The sequence below is a fragment of the Haliotis rufescens genome, unplaced genomic scaffold, assembly GCF_023055435.1.
Source record: "Haliotis rufescens isolate VD_foot unplaced genomic scaffold, xgHalRufe1.0.p SCAF_8, whole genome shotgun sequence".
NCBI lineage: Eukaryota > Metazoa > Mollusca > Gastropoda > Lepetellida > Haliotidae > Haliotis > Haliotis rufescens.
This window is the reverse complement of record NW_025964372.1, coordinates 953781-974918: the sequence shown is the minus strand read 5'-3', so window position 1 is coordinate 974918 and position 21138 is coordinate 953781. Positions and strand designations below refer to the sequence as shown.

The following is a 21138-nucleotide window of genomic DNA, read 5'->3' as shown; positions in this document are numbered from 1 at the left end:
TTATTTATCCAATATGAGCAGAAGAAGATGATAAACGCTACGATAAAGCTAAATTCATTACGCGTAGAAACTTTGACCAATGGACATTTACAGGACGATTATGCGTAACACTTGTTTATCATAACACGTTAATCATTGTTAATCATTACAGTGACAATTCCTTTAGTTTTTGCGACTAAACAAATTGCAACGCGTAAAGGCAGTATATTATCTGTAACGCTCCATTTCCTGGATTGGATATAATGTTTACATGTAAAGACGTTAGCTTTACGGGTAACGAGCGTGTAAACTTTCATCACTATTCATTGATCAAAGGCTTTATGTGTTTTGACTTCAGCTTTACGTGTTAGGCGTAAATACATTAGTTTTACGCATGTGAAGTGTGGTTACACGTCAACCTACATGGTCGGTCTTTACACTTAAAGTTTTAGGAGATAAACATACTGTGTTTTCAATGTAGGGCTAGGTTACCTGTGGATTTAACCGCATGAATTTGGAATCGAACGCGCATGACTAAATAAAACGCGAACTCTTTGGTGTTTGCAAATATATTGAGTGAAGCGGCATGGGTTGAGTCCAGTGTTTTGAGTGGGTTGTCGGTCTGAATTACGGAATCACCGACAACAGTCTGTAAACAAAATATGCCGTTTTATATTACTAAGCAGTTTGTCTCCACCGTAATACTTCACTCGAACATATGACAAGCATTGAAAACATATAAGCACGGCAAGCTCACGTGAGGTGGGCATCCCTAAATAAAACAAAGCAAGCTTTGCAAGACTTTCGTTCTACACAACGCGTCACCATTATGACGTCATATCGCTCATTGTGACGCAAAAGATATGACGGTCACAGTCGTCAATAGAAAAGCACCAAGCTCTCTGTTGTCTCCAAAACGTAAATACATTCTTTTTGTAGATTTCTATCATGTTTTCTGCACGTAATGTATTGACACACATCCTTTGAATATTGTAATAACAGTAACTGTGCATTTTGTAACATGTAATTATACATATAATTATATAAATATGCCTACCGACAATGACTGAAAAAAGTACTATTCTATGAATATAAGCTTCCGCGGTGATGCAGGAGTCAAACCAGCTCTTTCAATCAGAGGGGGTTTATTGTGATTTAATAGCCTCTGATTTACCAATCAGAATCGAGTAATTTAAACATTCATGGTAGAACTGCGCTTTACTGTGTAACGTTTATAATAGATTGACCCTATCCGGTAACTATGGACATAAGGATGATACGTGTCGCCATAAACTCACTGAAATTTACAATGATGATGAGATGATGGCAAAAAGTGATCCGTTTTTATCCCAGCATTGATACACATTTACAAGCTGATCATGAGTGAAACAAACAAGAACATTTTTACAATATACAGTGTAAAATACAGTCTGGCATACAAATACAAACACTACATATGTGCAGTTTCCATGTTGATACACACCACATGTAGTTGAGAAATATACAAAGAGAACTAAAACCGGCAGGCGTCCATCATGATCTGGTAAGACTTCAGCGCTGAAAGATAAAAGATGAAATTGTACAACAATTGATCTAATGTGGAATGAATAGCAGCATCTTGTGTGAGAGACATTTCCTACTGTGCATTAAAATACATAATGATTTCTGATTCACTTTGTATTGTGCAATATTGTAGCATGACAAGTGGATGAACTAAAATATCTAGTTTTTACATCATTTTGGAGTGAAACAAATGTGTTTCCCACTTTGCTGCCTTGAAATACGGATGCCTTGTATTATTACTTGGAACCCAACGTTTATCGGGTCTCTAATTTTCTATGTGATAGTCAAAGAATTAATTGCATTCAGCGCACATCATAAGTACCAGTCTGATTTGTCAGTGAGTGTGAGAGTGGTCTTGTGTAGCTAATCTAGCAATGCACCGGATTTCACTCATACTACCCATATGAGGAATCGAACCCGGGTCTTCACCGTGTTTACTGACGCTTCTGCAAGTAAACTACCCTAGTACCTGCTTAGTGTCTGACAAAACACCACTGTGTCAAACCATCTGCTGCCAGAGAACGTTCAACATTGCTTACACGTCAGTTAGGTCTTGTGGTGCATGCTTGAAATTAGTTTTCTAATAATTAAAATACATTTCTTCCGATGGTGTTTCTTGTTTGGCATTGTCATATATTCATAGATCAAGGTTTCCAGGTTTCATTTGTGCTAAGTTGTATTATCCAGACGGTATTAACGTCTCAGATTACAGAGAGACCACTAACAGGTGAAATGGTTCCAGAAATTTTAAATTAACCCAACAGTTACCATTTTTTTGTCCATATTTGCTGATGTATCATGTAAGTCATTACTGATTATACGTGTTCAGTCAGTAAAGCAGTGATCATAACACCCTACAGTGCAGAAGATGTCGAGATCTTCCACAAAATTACACAGCAATGAAAGACAACGGATACAAATTCGTGTATAAATCAATTTGATGACATCGTCAAATAAACATCTCTGTGACGTGACAAGTCATGATTATGTCACTGCACTGGTCAGTTTCGAACAGTTTTGAACAGTGAGTGATTACAGGCAAGGCATGGGGACGAGTTATGTCGAGATGTTTAGACGGTTGGGTGAAAGTTGTTTTTCCACACAGAATAGTACAGACATAGTCAGCACAAACTTGTGGTCATCTGTCACTCCTGTTGGGTGAAAGTTGTTTCTCCAGACAAAATAGTGTAGACATAGTCTGGAAACAGTTTCGTCACAAACGTGTGGTCATCTGTTTCAGCAACGACTCTTGTCTGTGTGCTACTACTACAGTGCATATATTTCTTGATACTTTTATATATTTTTCACAAATTACCCTTAACAAGGGAAATCCTTATATTTGCAAATCGGTAGGCACGGTATAGCTCATTTATCACGACACTAATAAAACACAATGGCATTCCCTCAGCAAACTCATTTATGTGAACCTTAAATTACGTAATCCTAGATAAAGCATGTCGTATTCGTGGCGAGACGAGTTTTCCTCTCTTGGTCAAGTGTCGATAAATATTCATCCCCAGCAGGCACATGTTTAACGATCTTCCAAACTATAATTAAAATATGCTTTTATAATTATATAATCATAAAAACTTTGTTTGGCAATACTGAGATTACCATCTTATCATCCCCTTTTACAGTCGTGAATACCATGGTCAAGCGTTAATACCTATTCCCTTGGCGGTAGACATATGTTTAAAAACGGACATACCAGTACATGTAAATGATATAAGTTCCCATTAGCTGCCTACCATATACTGAACTGAACTTTATCGGCTTTGGGCAGATAACATTGTGTCAAACCCACAACATCAAAGAAATGGTAAATGTTATACAGAGAGCTGTTGGGTATTTATCTTCTAAGGCACACCAGCTTGGATACACACCAGAAAATCACAGCTCTCTCCTCTCTTGTTTCAAGGTAAGAAACTGTTAAATAGTTTTGTAATTTTATGTCTAAACTTCCTATTTCATTATTATTTTCTAGATAATTCGAGAATTAAGTTTGAATCAGAACTGCCGTACTGTAACGGTCAGTTTAACATGTACAAGAACATGATATTTCTAAACGGCTGCTAATAATATATTATTTATTGTTTAATACTTAGGCACTATTCAAACTATTTTAGGTACATTGCGTCGTGGGATCATTCAGTTATATGTCTTTTATATACAAAACCAGTGTTCCATCTCTATATTTCCACATCCACTACCATATCCCCTTTCTATGTCTATGTTCAACAATGTATACAAAGTCTAGATTTTCATGGGTAGCGTACGTGTAGCGTGGTCACAAAACGGTTCCTAGTGTTAAGGCAACTACTTCAAGCAATGTTTATGTTATACGTTGTACATTTTTTAAATATTGTCCGTCAGTCGCCCATTATTTGAATAGATTTACCTCCTGTACGCGCTAACAGTATAATCTATAACAACAACGCATTCTTTAGGTTTTATCATCGTGTATAAGTATATATATATATCAATTACTCAGTTATGTCCAGTGCAACACAATCCACACGCCCATTTCATTACCGTAGTCATGAAAATTCAGCTATTGTCTTCTTTTGTATCTCACGAAAATGCACCTTCAAGTGCGCATCGTTTAAATATATAATTACCGTATTCACTCCATTATCCGTTATCGTCTAGGTCCGTACATAACGTACGTAATCAATAGCAACATCGCCTTCGTGATGTATTACCGTAGTCAGAAAAATAATTACTTCTGAAACTTACAGTATTTGCCGAAATTATTACGTCGCCTTAGTGATACATTACCATAGTCACCAAAATATTCACTACTGAAAGTAGTTATTCTCTCGCTAAAACTGAGCAATATCTTCTACTGTGTACCTTCGTATCTTTATTCTGAACAATCACCCTGCTTTTTTATTTACCGTATTTGCCGAAATTATTATGTCAGGTAAGTTATAAGTAAAACTACACATATGAAAGTTTACCGTCTTTACCGAAGTTAATGCAACGTTCCTCATCTAAACACACAGTTTACCGTAGATGCCATACGTATGTATTTTTCATTTATCAAATTAATGTTACCGATATTAATAAATCCTTACCATAGTTACCCAAACAGGCGCGACATCCCATACATAGAATTGTCATGAAGGTTGTCCCGTACATGCTCTATTAAAATGTTATAATTACTAAGGCTTTCTGTAAACTTATGTTATAATCATTACCGTTCTTACTCCAGTAAATGTTGTATCCTTTGTATATTGCCTATATGCGCATTTACCGAAAATACTTAAGTATTACAAACATTTATTCCCAGAATTAGATTGAAACTGTCTTAGGCCATTATTATCATTGTTTGTCATGATTACATATGAATTAATGCAATTTGAATGATATGTCGCAACACTAGCTTGAATACACCCTAGGAACTCACAGCTCTCTTGTTTTAAGGCTAGCTACTAATAGCTAATTCCCCATAACGAGGCCTGACAGTAACGTGATCATTAGAGCAAAGCTGTCTTACTACAAAGATACTCAGTCAACCGGGTAAATCATTCCCACCATCTGGTCGTTCCCCTTCGTCGTCTCTTCGACATGCACAATGTTCTGTAAACTTTTCTACTCTGGAATGATCACGATTCACAATGGGCCCTGAACATATAGGGTCACCCAAATGTAAATATTTAAATATTCCAGTCCTAACTGACAAGTTATCGTTCATATGTTGTTTGTGTGGTTATATTAAGTCAGTGACTATGTGTCCATAGTGTTTGCCTGTGATCCAATCTCACGCTGTCAACATTATCCAAATAGTGTCCAATTTTCACTTCCATACATCAGGCCTCGCATTATGACCTGTATGCTTATATCTGACAACGATCAAGGAATAGAAGCGACTGTTGATGTAACTGATTACCTATTTCAAGCAGTCTACACAAACATGCATGGTTACCCGGACATCTTTTCACGCGCACAATGCTGGTGATTAGAGTGGAATGCATATTGTTTAAACATGCATATATAAGCTTTAAACATCATGGTACTTACTCTCTTGCCTGTGCAACACCACAATACAAAGTCAAAGTCAAGACCATCAAACACCTGTCCGACTCTTCTTGTAGCTCGCTGTACCCTCTCTACACTGTAATAGTCCCGGTAACTGAAATGTAGATCACAAATACATGTACACATATGTTCTCCTCCTGCCCCTGCAATATTAACATGCTTTACCATCTAGGGCCGGACACATCACAACTGAAATGTAGATCACAAACACATGTACACATATGATCTCCCCTGTCCCTGCTATATTAACATGCTTCAACATCTAGGGTCGGAAACATCACAACTGATATGTAGATCACAAACACATGTACACATATGTCCCTGCAATATTAACACAACATCTAGAGCCGGACACATCACAACTTAAATCTAGATCACACATATATGTACACATACGTCCTGCTCCTGTCTCTGCTATATTACCAGGGAGATAATTTTATCATATGGCATATATATGTTCCCCTCCAACCAAGGTGCAGCGCTAGTTGCATCATACTCAATGCGCTATCAAAACTTAAGGTATCATACCAACGGTGTCGTGAAAATACATTTCATTCTGTAAAATTAAGTAGTAAGGTCCTGCTCTGTTTATGCTATTCGTATCTCAGGATAAACAGGAGACAATTCAAATCGATACTGGAACATTCAAAAGGCGAGAAAGAAATACACTATATTTTCATCCTCCAAGGAAGGGCGGTAACTCATTCAGACATAAGACTAGAACTGCATGTCAGTGCAGCTGGGCAGCGTAGATATAAGGAGCAGACGTAGGTTGGACAAAGCCAATAAAAAACCGTTACATAACTCGAACGACATATGAACAGGGAGATGGTTTATTTGTGGATGGGTAGAAAACTTATTTTGAAGAACTCTTGATAGAAATGTGGTATTTTCTGGAGATCTACACAAGTAAGCGGTTTATTAAAACTGTGATCATTTACGAATTTGGGAACAGTAGCAGGCATCTCTCAATACATTGTGACAGTTTGCCATTTACAATGGAATGATGATAATTTGATCTGAGTAACAAAATATGATTCAAAGACAAGTGACTGCTGCATGTAGATACTTTCAGCTGGTCGCTAACTATAAACATATATATTGTTGAGAAAAGAATGGGTCATGTGAAAGGTAAAGAAAACAATCACCGGAAATCCAACTTCCAAAGAAGATTGTATATGTATGGTATGACAGTAATTTGAAAGTTGAAAATTAAATCAAACAAAATGGCACTTGTATTATTTGGATAGTATAGTATCGAAGTATATTCATGTGAAATGTCCAATGGGATTTCCAAGTACGAATGTAGACCCCCAACAACCTATATGTATGCTTGTTGTAAGTGGATCAGGTGGCCAGTTACTGGATTGGTGGCTTTCACCTCATCAATTCACTAAATCGGTGATCATGATGTCAATCACTGGATTGTGTTGTTCGGACTCGATTATTTACAGACCGCCGTCATGCAGCTGGCATATTGCCAAATCGGTGTTGAACATGTGTCAATATATGTCAGGCCATAGAAATCGTATTTTGTCCTTTTTTCCTGTGCTTCATACGAGTTCATCAACTGTTAGTTTGACTGATCGTGGTTACTAATCCTCATAAATAAGTTACGACAGAGACGCTCGAGTGCGAGATATCATGTCAAGAAAGGGACACGGGGAATGAGTGTTGCAATAAATACGAATCAACCATGTAACTAGGGTAACGTAGGGTCCGTTACAAGTTCTACCCGTGAAGGGAGTCCAAGTTACCCTCGCCGTTTTCCCGCGGCTGAGTGATTATTTTCATTTTGACATGCAGATCCACTTTATGGTTTAATATTAAGGTAGTGTGTGGAATAGAAATATTATGTTGGTGATGTCGACGTGGACGTCCCATTCGTTTACAGTAGAGTAAATCTTTGGTTTGAGTGAGTTAAACATTTGACCTTTGCTGTCACCTTGCAATAATATTATATTCTGTCAACATGTAGTTCAGTATTACAAATGCTATTTTCATTTACAGCAGAGTAAATGGAAAAAGGGAAGTGTACGTAGTAATTGGAAGATACTTACAGTGACGATATTCCCCAATATTTCGTGAAAGGCTCCTTAACGTCCAGTGGCACCTTTACTGCCTTCGTTGTGTTCTCGTCTGCTGTGACGACCATCCCGTCTCCTGCAACAACGTCACCATGCACTCAGCACGACATACGACATCACAACATCAACATATTATCAGGACATTCACGAGAAAGTGGGCAGGTATCTTCACAATGATAATAATGTCAATGTCACCTAAAGCACTTAGTCATATCATCATATTCCATTTTGTATGTCAACAACGTACGTTTTCCTAAAAATATAGCACGGAGTAACTTAGTTTTCCTTCAAGTTAATCAGTAAAGGATTATGTGAGTATTCCTTCTGGTGGCATTGAAGCAGAGGGAGAAAAAACCAGAAGCTTTATCATAAAATCACCTGAACAATAATCCTGTTCTTTGTGTATTTCTAAAAAATACATTCTTTTACTAACATGCCCTATAACGTATTATGTACATGCTGATGTGAGTGAGTGAGTTGGGTTTAACGCTGCTTTTAACAGTGTTCCAGTTATATCACGGCGTGTCAGCTTAATGTGGGAGGAGAGCCCGAAGTGATGCAGGTCTTAGACGTTTACCACTTCGTTGAAACCCACGAGCACGGGTATGGTGCTGACAAACCTGCAAACATAATCGGGTTGAACCGGGGTTCGAACCCACAATCATAGGTTTCTGGCGTGCTCAAGGGAAGGAACTCTGCACAGCGAATCGCGGTGCCTGGGCCGGACGACTGGGCCTCCCGTGCTCCCCCATGCAGATGTAGATGTTACACGTAGCGTGTGTCTCAAAAAGCGTAAATCTGTTGGGATCCCTGGACAGACTCGGACCAAAGTACTTCAAGCCTGTTGGGAGAGCAGTTATAAGATCGGACTCAGTCAGCCAGTCCTCTTTTTTAATTTCTTTCCTAAAGGAGTCATTTGGCTCCTGCATGAAAACATACTGGAGCCAAAATGATAATCCATGGAGCCAACTGAGCCAACTGAACAACAAGCACATGTCATCACAGTTTTGTTGAAATGTGAACATTCAAACACTTTAAGTCACGTCTTACGAAAGACGCAAGGGGGTGTTTGTCTGTCGTTGCTTTGTCGGGCATGTCACTGTCAAACTGCAAAGTCAATACTCTAAACACCACCACTGTATAACAACAAGGCAATAGCACATTCTATTCAGTATGTACGGAGCTTACTACGCTTTTCATTTGATGCACATCTTAGGAAACTGGACTTTAGGTGAAAATGCGCATGCGATATAATGACTTATAGTTGAAAAAAACCTTTAAAACACAGCATAGTTTGTGATATTGCAGTGTTAACATGACGGACATGTGCTATGGAATACGGACATTGTTTTCTCAAGTACATTCTGCGAATAACTTCCAGCTACGTATCTGTTAATTCTTTTGAAAAGTCAACAATAATGAGGCAAACAAATCAGCAAATTAAAGTTCAGTCGCTTATGCGATCGGTCAGTCGCTAATAAGAGGGCTGGAAGGCTCTGTCATGATCACTAGGATGATTGTATTTCAGTTGACTCGGAAGAGTTTGGAAAGTTGATAATGCTATCAGCGACGTACCCGGAATTGATTGCCTACAGCTGCCGTGATGTAGCTAGAACATTGATGCCTGTGGCAGTAAACAACAAACAAAGCAGCAACATTCAATGAGCAGAAAACAACGTATGAACTGTAGACTACACAAACACAACGCATATTACAGCTGAAGTCGAGAGTACATGTGGAGTAATGTGGGGTCTGTGATGTGTTTTCGTCTCACCAACAAAAATACCGTAGTTATAGTTTCCTTTGCTGCCTATCTCCACACAATCCCCCGGCTCGAGCACACTCCCCTCACTATCCACCACTGTCTGGGTGCAGATCTTCACTGCATGGGAGGCTGGTCCTTGGTGGGGTCTGCCTGCAGGCGGAAGTAACACACACATGTTTAGTAACTTATGCAGTCAAGGTGATGCATCCGAATTACACAATATGGTCTGAAAAGAAGAAGAAGAAGAAGAAGAAGAAGAAGAAGATGAAGAATGTTTTTGAAATATATCTTTTTAAATATATGGATTTTCTCTACTACTTCTATAAAAAGGACAAATTAGCAAAAAATGGTATTCATTTTCTATTTCATAGCGGTTACATATCATTCATAAACTAAACGATGATTTTGTGGTTGTATTAAATCGAGTTTTCTGTACATATCGATTATGGCTTAAACAACGGAATTTACGTAAACCTCTAACAAAATCTCTAATACCCTAGCCGATATTTAAGTCTTACACAAGGAAATATGAAATATCCAATACAGCCCGAAATAATAAACTGTTGAAAAAGAATGAGGATTTAAAGCCACATTTTTACATAATTGCTGCTTGTCTTCAATTTATCGCATTTTGCTCTATTTTGCTATATTTTTGCCATATTTTGCTAAGCAGTTGCTAAAGTTTGCTAATCAGTTGCTTTACTTTGCTAATCAGTTGTTAAAGTTTGCAAAGCAATTGCATCAGCAGCTGGTTGGTCAGTTTTTAATACGAGTTTACAGTGCTTCGTTTCTGCTTACAGTTTTCTGACTTATCTCGGTCGAGCTTGGTATAAATAACATCATTTTCACATAGACATTCCTCAAATGAATCTTGGTCTTTGCAGTGAAACAGGGCAACCGATTTGGTCTGCTCTCTGAGATCTTTCACACTGCAGTCGTCTATAATGAAAAGAGTTGATTCTCCTTTGTATTTACGTGACATACTCGTAAACAGTCTTGTAAACGATTGCACGGATCAAAGTTGTGCACATCCTTCATTACACAATCGCTTTTTAGGTATGTTTTATTCACGTTTATAGTTGGGCACAGAATAATCATATGGGCGCAAAAAGTCTGATAAATATCTAGAATAAAAGCTGATTTCCACACCCCGTTTGCCCGCAGATGATAGCACAGTGTGGGTCTTTAGGTAAAAGATTATTAACAGATCGCTTGCACGAATCTTCCATCTTGTATGTTAAGTTGCGCGTCCATAATCACGTACAAATATATGTTTAATTTACCAGTCGTTTCAGCCTACTTCGTTATCTGTATAGTAGTACCCTCGGTAGCATTCTCTATTCTCCGCCCAGTATCGTGTAGTTGGCCATTATCTGTACTTTGCATGTTGAGCCATAGGGCATACTTCGTGGAAATGAATCAGGGTAATGAACAAAAAAAATGAGCAGCAGAGTATCTTACTAAAATCGACAGGTTCGCAAGATAGGCTGCATCATTACTACACTCGGTATTAAGACCTGCCATATAATATAGTATTTTTGTATATTTAATATGTACGTTACACTTCCGGGAAACGCGCTAAAACTCGGCTGGGCAACTTAAAGTTGCTCTCTGTGATATAACGTATCACCCACGGTTGACCAATATAGAGAGGTAATAACAAGTTATTACTAGATAAAGAATGTCGCACTATATCTGATGGGTATTACAGCGTTTGTTCACTCAATGATGAAATGATTAAGCCTTTGGGAGCTAGCCTCACACGAAATGAATGGAATGGGGTGCTGATTTTAGTCAGTGGAGCACATTCTATAAAACTTGACAGGGACTTAGCAAATACATTTGGATTTATAAGAAGAGAAGTAGCAACAATCACAACAGTGCATGGAGTTAAATTACCCAATACAGTTCCCTATCAAGAGTTGTGCATCCATCTTGATCAGATTAGTACAACGGATAATATTCAACATGAAAGTCCTTTAACTCTGCTAAGAGCTATTCCAGCCAAAGATGAAAAATACAATGGTGGTAGAATGGACTCTTTCTCATCTTTGCAGTTTTAGCAGTATAAGCAGGATATTATTACAGATCTCAAAATTTCTGTATTAGATGTAAAACATCAACCTGTACATATAGGATATATGAGTGTGACACTCCTTGTTATAAATAATGGTTGATTCTTCAGGTCCTGGATCATTACCTTAGAGAATGTAATATATTTGCGCTTTCCGATCTTGGAGACACAGAATGATTTGACAAACCTGCTATCGAGGGCAAGTTATGTGCTTTACACTTACAAGATAATGTCTACAAGTGGAAAGAAGTTATATTCATAGGACCACAAACTAATCTAGGAGATTTAAATGATGTTGATGTAAGTAGACTCCATAAAAAACACTTTATACAATCTTTTCGCGACAATAACAATAAATGGACTATGCTCTAAGCAAAATCGTGCGGCTACTGAATATCGGCATTGCCCCGCCATATGTGACGATGGGTAAGGGACATCATTTAACAAAGATAATGAATATTAGGATCGTACTCGGGGCTTATATCCGAAAGAGTGTGTTAGTCGCTCCCCTGCCAGATGACCCAGGCTATATGTCATTGAGTCGTCCATCATTAAAAGATGTTAGCTTAGATTTGGTTACTTGATTCAATGATGTATTAAATAACTTGAAGGATATACCTGATGGTACTACAATTCTTATGGACTTATTTTTTGGGGATGCACCAGAAGATGCCCTATAGTAGATATTACCAGGTCTCACCTCTAATTCCCACTAATTCATCAGTCTGATCCCAAGTTTCACCCGGAGACCCCTCAATGCCATGCATTATAATGTTATTGCGTCTACTCTGAGCGTCAGCCTTATCAACATTATCCTCTAACTCTGTCACACGGTTCCTCAGTTCAGTATTTTCTGATTTCAGTTTACCAAATTCCTTAGTGAATTCAGATTTCACATTATCAAAATAATTTTCAAAATATCCGCTACATTTTCCTCGGCATGAACAGTACACACTGTTACTTTTATCAAAGAAATGTATATATACTGAACAACAAAAGTGCCTGTGACATTGAATAAGATTTCATGCAAAGTTATGCTTTTCACCAAATCTGAAATAATTTCGGTTTGCAAGAGACAAAAGACTCCTGTAAGTTTTCAAATGGTTTAATTTGCCATACTGACTTCAGAAAATGCCTGATTTAATGAAAAAAAACCATGAACATGTCAAAATGTCAATTTACAAATCAATAGCTTGTGTGTCCACTTGTGTCGCATGGGGATATCTGTCCTGTGGGATATCTGTCCATATTTGCTGGAGCATGTTTCGAAGTTCCTGGAGTGTCTGTGGAACACGTGGTTGACGTTGAAGTCGCCAATCCACTCATCCCACATGTGCTCGATTGGTGAGAGATCAGGGGCGTCGTCATGTTGAAAAGTAATGCCTGGGCCATGACGACGCAAAAAACGGTAGAACAACAGGGCCGATGATCTCGTCGCGGTAGCGCTGTCCATTGAGATTTCCCTCTACCACTATCAAACGGGTCCTCTGTCTTGCTGTAATTCCACCCCATACCATAACGCTGCTGCCCTCGAACCAATCTTCTTCCATGACACAATGATTGACGTAGCGGTCACATCGACGTAGGTACACTCCAATCCCTCCTTCGCTGTGACTGAGGTGAAAACGAGACTCATCAGTGAATAGAACTTGTCCCCACTGCATGGCCATCCAGCATAGACGCTGTCTGCACCACTGTAGACGTGCCTGACGGTGGTTTCCTGTCAAAATGGGACGTCTGGCGGGTCTTCTGGCGACAATCCCTGCACATCTGAGGCGGCGACGTACGGTTTGTGAAGATATTCGTCAAAGGCCAGGGATGCTTCTTGCAGTCACTGTTGCTGGCTTGAATCGAATTCGTAGGTGTGTTGTTCGAATCTAGTTGTCTTGTCGATTATTGGTTTCACGTGGCCTGCCACTCCGAGGATGGTTGGTCTCTGACTGCATTCGTCTGTTGCCAATGTTGCCATAAACACCAAATGGCACGTTGACTCGATCCTGCTTCAAGCACACCAATGGCTCACAGACGCTCATTTTCGGACAGGCGTGGCATTTCGTAATGTTGAATAATTGCGTAATTGTGTTGTTTTTCTGAGTGGTTGTTGTCAACACGATGCTAAACAATGCATATGGAATCCAATCTCATTAAAATCAGACCTTACTTATCGCTACCGCTAAACGGAGATCTGAAGACATCCCATTAGGGGTCATGTCAGAACGACCTTTCATCCGACCAATCAGTGCGTCGCTTACAATATTATGAAAGTGACAGCCGGAATGTGATTTCTAATCATGCAATCTCGAAAACTTTAACATTGGGTATTCCGAACGGTAGTTACGGGTTCAGCGACTGAATCCTTACAATCTAGTCAATCTATTAGCCATTCCAGAATGTTGTTTTGTTCAGGTTTCAAATTTGTAATCGAGAATTTGTCAACATATGTTTCGAAGCATAGTCGCCAATTTGAAATTTGTGCCGTCATTCCATTGGTCGGTCAAAGTTCGTGCAAGGTCGGTCTGACGTGAGCCGTAATGGGATGTCCTCAGATCATTTTTAGCGGTAGCGAGAACAAAGATCTGGTTTTAATGAGATTGATATTGAATCCCGTTAACGCACATGTTTTTATACCCATCCTTAGGAAGTGAAATGTATGGGGCTTGCATAAAAGTCAACTTTTGCATGGAATGCATGCTTTTCTGTAGGAGTTGCGTTTTTGTGACTTGATTCCATACATGTACTACAATATTGAAAACCAAACTTTACTTGTTTGAAAAATACACTAAAGAATTGGTGTCACAGGAACTTTTGGTGTTGAGTATATTTACCAATTACACAATATGGTCTGGAAAGACTTACCATTGTTATTTGACTGACAAGTCCACTATAATCAATACACGCTGTTACTTTTTTCACAGGAATGTAGATATGTACCAAGTCAATATGAATCATGGATTATTTGCATTAATAAAAATTCAGCAAATTCTATTATATGTATGAGATGTATATGTTACAGATTTCAGCAAACTCGTGATATATGCATGAATGACACAGAGACTACAAACGCGACAGGCAATGACAAAAGGACATAAAGCATGGTGTTGCCACCACACACAGATATCTGGCAGAAGTGCGAACATCCAAACACTGTTTGCTGAACCGACACAACTGCTGGCTGACTACTGCCTTGACGTTGACTGAAGTATCGAGTATATACCTATTCCTACAATGAAGGTGTCCCCATGACTACCATGAATATATTACCATGGTTACCATCATGATATCACCATGACTACCATGAATATATTACCATGGTTACCATCATGATATCACCATGACTACCATCAGTATATATCACCATGACTAGACACATATAACCATGATAACATGCCATAGGACATTTAAGATACACATGGAACATGCAATGTGATATGACTTAATATAATTATAGGTGCTGGGATAATGTCTAATCACGTGACTTTTACCTGGGGCCGTTGCAGGTTGGCCATTGTTCTTGGCCTTCTTTTTAACCTGAACTTGGACTTGACGGAGATAAGGTTTAGTTGTGTGGCCTCGTGCAGGGACTGTATCAGCTGCTGGGGGAGGAGGTTGGTTGTAGTAGTTGGTGATATTGATAATGCAGTTGTGGAATATTTTGTTGGTGTTGTTGTTGTCACCAACTTGAATTCCTTCCCCATTTTGGATGTCTATCACTTTCGTTGGTCTAGACGAAGTTGACGCTGCCATTTTGCCTGCAGAAACAGAGGTCACATAAATGCGAACACATGAACGGTATAAAACACGTGAGTAAATTGGGTTCAATCAAATGTCAGGTCACATCACCACCGCGGAAGATGACACCCTCTTTCTTGACTTGCACGTGGCAGTTTTGCAGGGGGAACACGGGCGACCGTCAGGGACTCGCCGACACCGCATATAATTCTGTTGAGGGGATGATTTGATGACTTTTTGCTGTTGGTGAGTGAGTGAGTTTTAACATTATTCCAGTTATATCGTGGCGTGTCAGCTTAATGTGGGGGGTAAGCCCGAAGTGATGCAGGTCTCAGACGTTTACTACTTTGGTGAAACCCACGAGCACGGGTATGGTGCTGACAAACCTAGAAACATAATCGGGGCGAACCGGGATTCGAATCCACAATGATAGGTTTCTTCACTGCCCAGCGAATCTCGGCGCCTTAGACGGCTGGGCCACCCGTGTCCCCTTTTGTTGTTGGCAACTGTGATGAAAAATCCCCATCCTCCTCTGTTATGTAGTAATGTAGTAGTCATCTTGTCAATAAGTTTTATACAGCAATACGTTTGTATGTTTGTTTGCTTGGTTTTAAACGCCGCACCCAGCAATATTTCAGCTATATGACGTCGGTTTGTAAAACAACGAGTCAAGGGACCGTGCGGCGACGTGTTCAAGCCTGTATTCAGAGCAATGGAGGCCATACAAGATTCTGACAGTAATGCATTTGTGAAAAAAATGCGTTTTCTGTTTTCGTTCAGATGATTTGTTTATTTTGCAAATTGACATTAACCTCCTGTGTCATTCCTTACCTGATATTGAAGTTCCTGTAAATGCCACCTTTGTGGAATTTGAATCAGAACATCGTCAGATAAACAGATTTTCTTTCCAACTCGCAACACTATATTTTTGTGATATATTTGATGATGTTGTCAACACCAAATCAATGTTGGTATAGTTTCTTTTGCCTGTAAGTTTAGTACTGTGATATACACTGGTCACTGGTTCAACTGGTATTGTGATATACAATGGTCACTGGTTCAACTGGTACTGTGATATACAATGGTCACTGGTTCAACTAGTACCGTGATATACACTGGTCACTGGTTCAACTGATACTGTGATATACACTGGTCAATGGTTCAACTGATACTGTGATATACACTGGTCACTGGTTCAATTGGTACTCTGATATACACTGGTCACTGGTTCAATTGGTACTGTGATATACACTGGTCACTGGTTCAACTAGTACTGTGAAATACACTGGTCACTGGTTCAACTGGTACTGTGATATACACTGGTCACTGGTTCAACTAGTACTGTGATATACAATGGTCACTGGTTAACCTAGTACTGTGATATACACTGGTCACTGGTTCAAATAGTACTGTGATATACAATGGTCACTGGTTCAACTGGTTCTGTGAAATAGAATGGTCACTGGTTGAACTGGTACTGTGATGTACACTGGTCAATGGTTCAATTGGTACTGTGAAATACACTGGTCACTGGTTCAACTAGTACTGTGATATACAGTGGTCACTGGTTCAACTAGTACTGTGAAATACACTGGTCACTGGTTCAACTAGTACTGTGATATACACTGGTCAATGGTTCAGCTGGTATTGTGAAATACATTGGTCACTAGTTCAACTGGTACTGTGATATACAGTAGTCACTGGTTCAACAAGTACTGTGATATACACTGGGCACTGGTTCAACTGGTTCTGTGATATACAGTGGTCACCGGTTCAACTGGTACTGTGAAATACAATGGTCACTAGTTCAACTGATACTGTGATATAGAATGGTCACTGGTTCAACTGGTACTGTGATATTCACTGGTCACTGGTTCAACTTGTACTGTGATATACACTGGTCACTGGTTCAACTGGTACTGTGAAATACACTGGTCACTGGTTCAACTAGTACTGTGATATACACTGGTCAATGGTTCAGCTGGTATTGTGAAATACATTGGTCACTAGTTCAACTGGTACTGTGATATACAGTAGTCACTGGTTCAACAAGTACTGTGATATGCACTGGTTCAACTGGTTCTGTGATATACAGTGGTCACCGGTTCAACTGGTACTGTGAAATACAATGGTCACTAGTTCAACTGATACTGTGATATAGAATGGTCACTGGTTCAACTGGTACTGTGATATTCACTGGTCACTGGTTCAACTTGTACTATGATATACACTGGTCACTGGTTCAACTGGTACTGTGATATAGAATTGTCACTGGTTCAACTGGTACTGTGAAATACAGTGGTCACTAGTTCAACTAGTACTGTGATATACACTGGTCACTGGTTCAACAAGTACTGTGATGTACAGTGGTCTCTTGTTCAAGTGGTACTGTGATGTACTGACCTATATATAATTTGTTTTGCCCCTATTTAAGATGGAGCCGTGAACGACGTACGAAGATGTTATGTGTTTGTTGCTAGGTAACGGTAAAGGTGAGAAGAGCTGACCTCAGCGAGTCACACAGTCGATCCTTTTTTATGTCGATTTCATTCGGTGTTATTGAACAATTTCAATACATTTTTATAGAAAGTTTAAAAATCAGTAGCCCGTGATATTCCCTACAACAAAGGGGACAAACACTATAGACTGTTTCACTTTGACTGACTTTTAGCCAGACTACAGCCTGTTTAGGTAGATATAACACCAAAAATGTATGTAGTAATATAGGTTGTAATTATTCATTAATAAAAAACTACATTTATGTACAGATGTACAAATTTTCAAGACAATATAGTACAGTAGTTTGTATAGATACAAATAATGTATGTAGTAGCATAGGTTTTTATTAATTATTAATTACAAATTCACCTCCAGTGCACTGTGTCTCGTCTTCTTGTCTTGATTCTGAACTTATGCCCACCGTACACTAAACTCTGTCCACATCGCGAATTAGGGATGAACGTAACGTTTACCTGTGCATTTGCCATTCTGCAATAAATTCTCAAATGGCACCTCCATATATATACAGTGTATATACCCGTTATTTTAAACTGACTCAATTTGTCTGTTTAGAAAAGTATAATAATCAGTGATTTATGTTCACATCAAATAATTTAGCCATATCTGTTGAGCAGAACACAGTTCACTTCATTAGTTAAGTTTGGCTCACAGTGGGTCACAGCTAAGTCATCAAGGAGCTCAGATAATCAGATAAGGCAAGTCACAGGACTGTACTGACGTCACTCCCTGACACGGTGGATCTTTTTGTAGATATCAATTGACAATTAAATTACAACTGAGTGTTTGAAGGTCTTGAAAAACAACTCAACGCGATACAAAATATCAAATACGTTTACATTAAAGCACAAACATGCTATTTTCCGGATGTGTTTATCTTAATGTGGATAAATGTAGGGCAACATACTGATTTAAGGTGGGTGAGGTTTTCAGAGAGTAGGAATCGGACAAAGCTGCCTTCTTGTGTCACTAATGAAGATCTGTCATCATAAAATCATCAACTTACAGATTTCCGATGAATACCTGGAGATTTCTGTCCGTTAAACACTCCTGCTTGCTGTCTGTGTCTCGCCGTCTCCGTACATCCGCAGGGGAACCCCCTTCACATCACGTGACCCCAGCTTTCATTCAGATTGGTTAGGAACGGATCGATAAAAAAAGAACCAGTTTGTTCGGGTAAGTGACAATGTGTGAGTGTGGCTGCTTGTGGCGGCTTGTACTTCTCCGGACTTAAAGTGCATGGCCACAGAAATATTATGGCTCTGTTTAACATGGTTTGGTAAAGAACGGATTGATTCAACAAAAGCCAGCTGGTTAGTGACAAAATATCTCACACGGTCGAGGTCAGGTTTTGACTGGATGTTCGTTATCAGTATCGTGTATCGGGGACTAAGTCGGGGTTTTATCTCAACTCGGACCTGGTACATTCACGCCATGGCGTTGGAAACCCAAATAAGTCCGTGTGGTATTTCTGCAGCAAGATACTCTGACACGTCATTGAATGATAATCTCCTGACCGTACCGGATCTTCTGACCAGTTTAGACCGCCTCCGTGGTCCAGTGGTGTAGAGTCCGCCCGGAGAGCGGAAGGTCCTGGGTTCAAACCCGGCCGCGTCATACTACAAGACGTTAAAAGATGGTACTTGTTGTTACCCTGTCTGGCGCTCGTCATTAAGGGGCTAAAACAAGGACTGGTTGGCTCGGAGTCAGTATACTGTGTCTGAGTAGGGTATTCATGTTAAACTGCGGCATGGTATCTCAGTAAGCTAGCACTATAAATCGGCATCAGTTCGGACTAGTACAAGCAGCCACACAAGTACACACACACGTACATGCACGTCGCTGTATCAGTGCAATAATCTATGACGCGACGTTGACTCGCTGACTCGCCTCGAACTATGCGATCAAACGACCCGCTCAGGACAATGCAGGCAAGTTGAGTTTTACTGCTGTTCAGAGTGTCCCGCACGACTTCGTCGTCGATGACCTAATTATATCTGTGGAGTCTAAAGAAGAAGCAAAATGCCTGTCGCAACAACTTATCCAGCTATCGCAGCTATCCAAATTCAAAGGAAGTCCTGAACACAATGAGTGAAAGAGCTATCGAGACTGACTTGGATTTGGATTAACTACATATGCAGCATGCACTTGTTCTGAAGTGGAATATGCCTGATGATCCACCCACAGAGAGGATTAATAAGCACAGTCAGTTATTTGATCCATGTGGCTTTTAGCTCTGTAAGAGCGAAGTGTTTGATACAAAACCTATGGTCACAGAAACTATTATTTTGTCCCTGACCATCTTTCTGCCTATTGCGTCAAACAGCCAAAAACATGTTGAAATTTTGTCCAGGGAGTCTATTATTGTTCATCTATGCTTTTCCATTCACGTCTTGGTTGTGCGTGATTATCCAAGTTAAAATTCCAATACGTAAGCCTTATGCCCTTGATTTTTAAGACAGAAACTCAAATTTTAGACTTTTTAAGTGACATATAAAAACATTCAAGGTGCATGTTTTATCAAATGTGTATGTTCGTAATGGTTTTGAATGTCATATTTCTGTCTTTCTGTTGTGTTTGTTTGTTTTTTAACGCCGCACTCTTCCAGCTCTATGATGGCGGTCTGTAAATCGAGTCTGGTTCTCTGTTGTGAATGCGCGGCGTAACACTCGATTTATTCGCCCACTACTGCAATGTATATACAAATTGTGATTGTTTGGAAGTATTTATCAACCTCCTCAGATATATTTTGGTAGTGGTTATTCAATGAGAGATGCGTCCATACTTATTGCATTCTTATGTGTTCTGGGGCGGTCAGGTAGCCTAGTGTTGGAATATTGCTAAACGCGGCGTAAAACCATACTCACTCACTCACTCTTATGTGTTCTTAATAACATTGGAGATGATTAAGAATATGAATAAATATGTTCCAATACGTCATGCGTTGTTAGAGTTCTTGTATGCGATAATAAGAAGTGCATGAAGACAGATGGCATTCAAGCGATTACATACTCTGACATTTATTGATTAATACCAATCTGACAGTTAAACAAACGGTCATTGCATAGTTATCCAGTATTTAGACTTAGAGGGAGAACATGGTGGGTAGGGTATTTGATTATGTGAAGAAAAGGTGGCTTCACATTGGAAACCTAAGTTTGCCGATTAACGTTTACAAACACACGTCTGTGTGTGTACATGGCGAAACTAGTTTTTGAATATTGACAAACTGTGGAGAATCTGTCTCTCTACGCACAATAGTTTAATAAACATGTTGGTGTTTTCCAGATTCGTGCTACGTGTGTGTTGTAACATGAGCAAAATGTGTTAACGTGTTTCTTCACTGTAACGATGATGTCTCTGGCTTGCTGGAGGTCTGTTGA

General features: G+C 39.4%; 1 protein-coding gene across 1 annotated transcript; it reads right to left on the bottom strand.

Moving 5' to 3' along the window:
* Positions 1-9086: 9086 nt before the first annotated feature.
* On the bottom strand, positions 9087-19175 carry LOC124119114. Its single transcript, XM_048388858.1, has 3 exons — positions 18762-19175; positions 14992-15258; positions 9087-9585 (listed from the first exon to the last, which is right to left on the bottom strand). The coding sequence occupies exons 2-3, from the start codon at positions 15251-15253 to the stop codon at positions 9362-9364; spliced, it is 486 nt and encodes a 161-aa protein (XP_048244815.1). The 5' UTR covers positions 15254-15258; positions 18762-19175; the 3' UTR covers positions 9087-9361.
* Positions 19176-21138: the final 1963 nt, after the last annotated feature.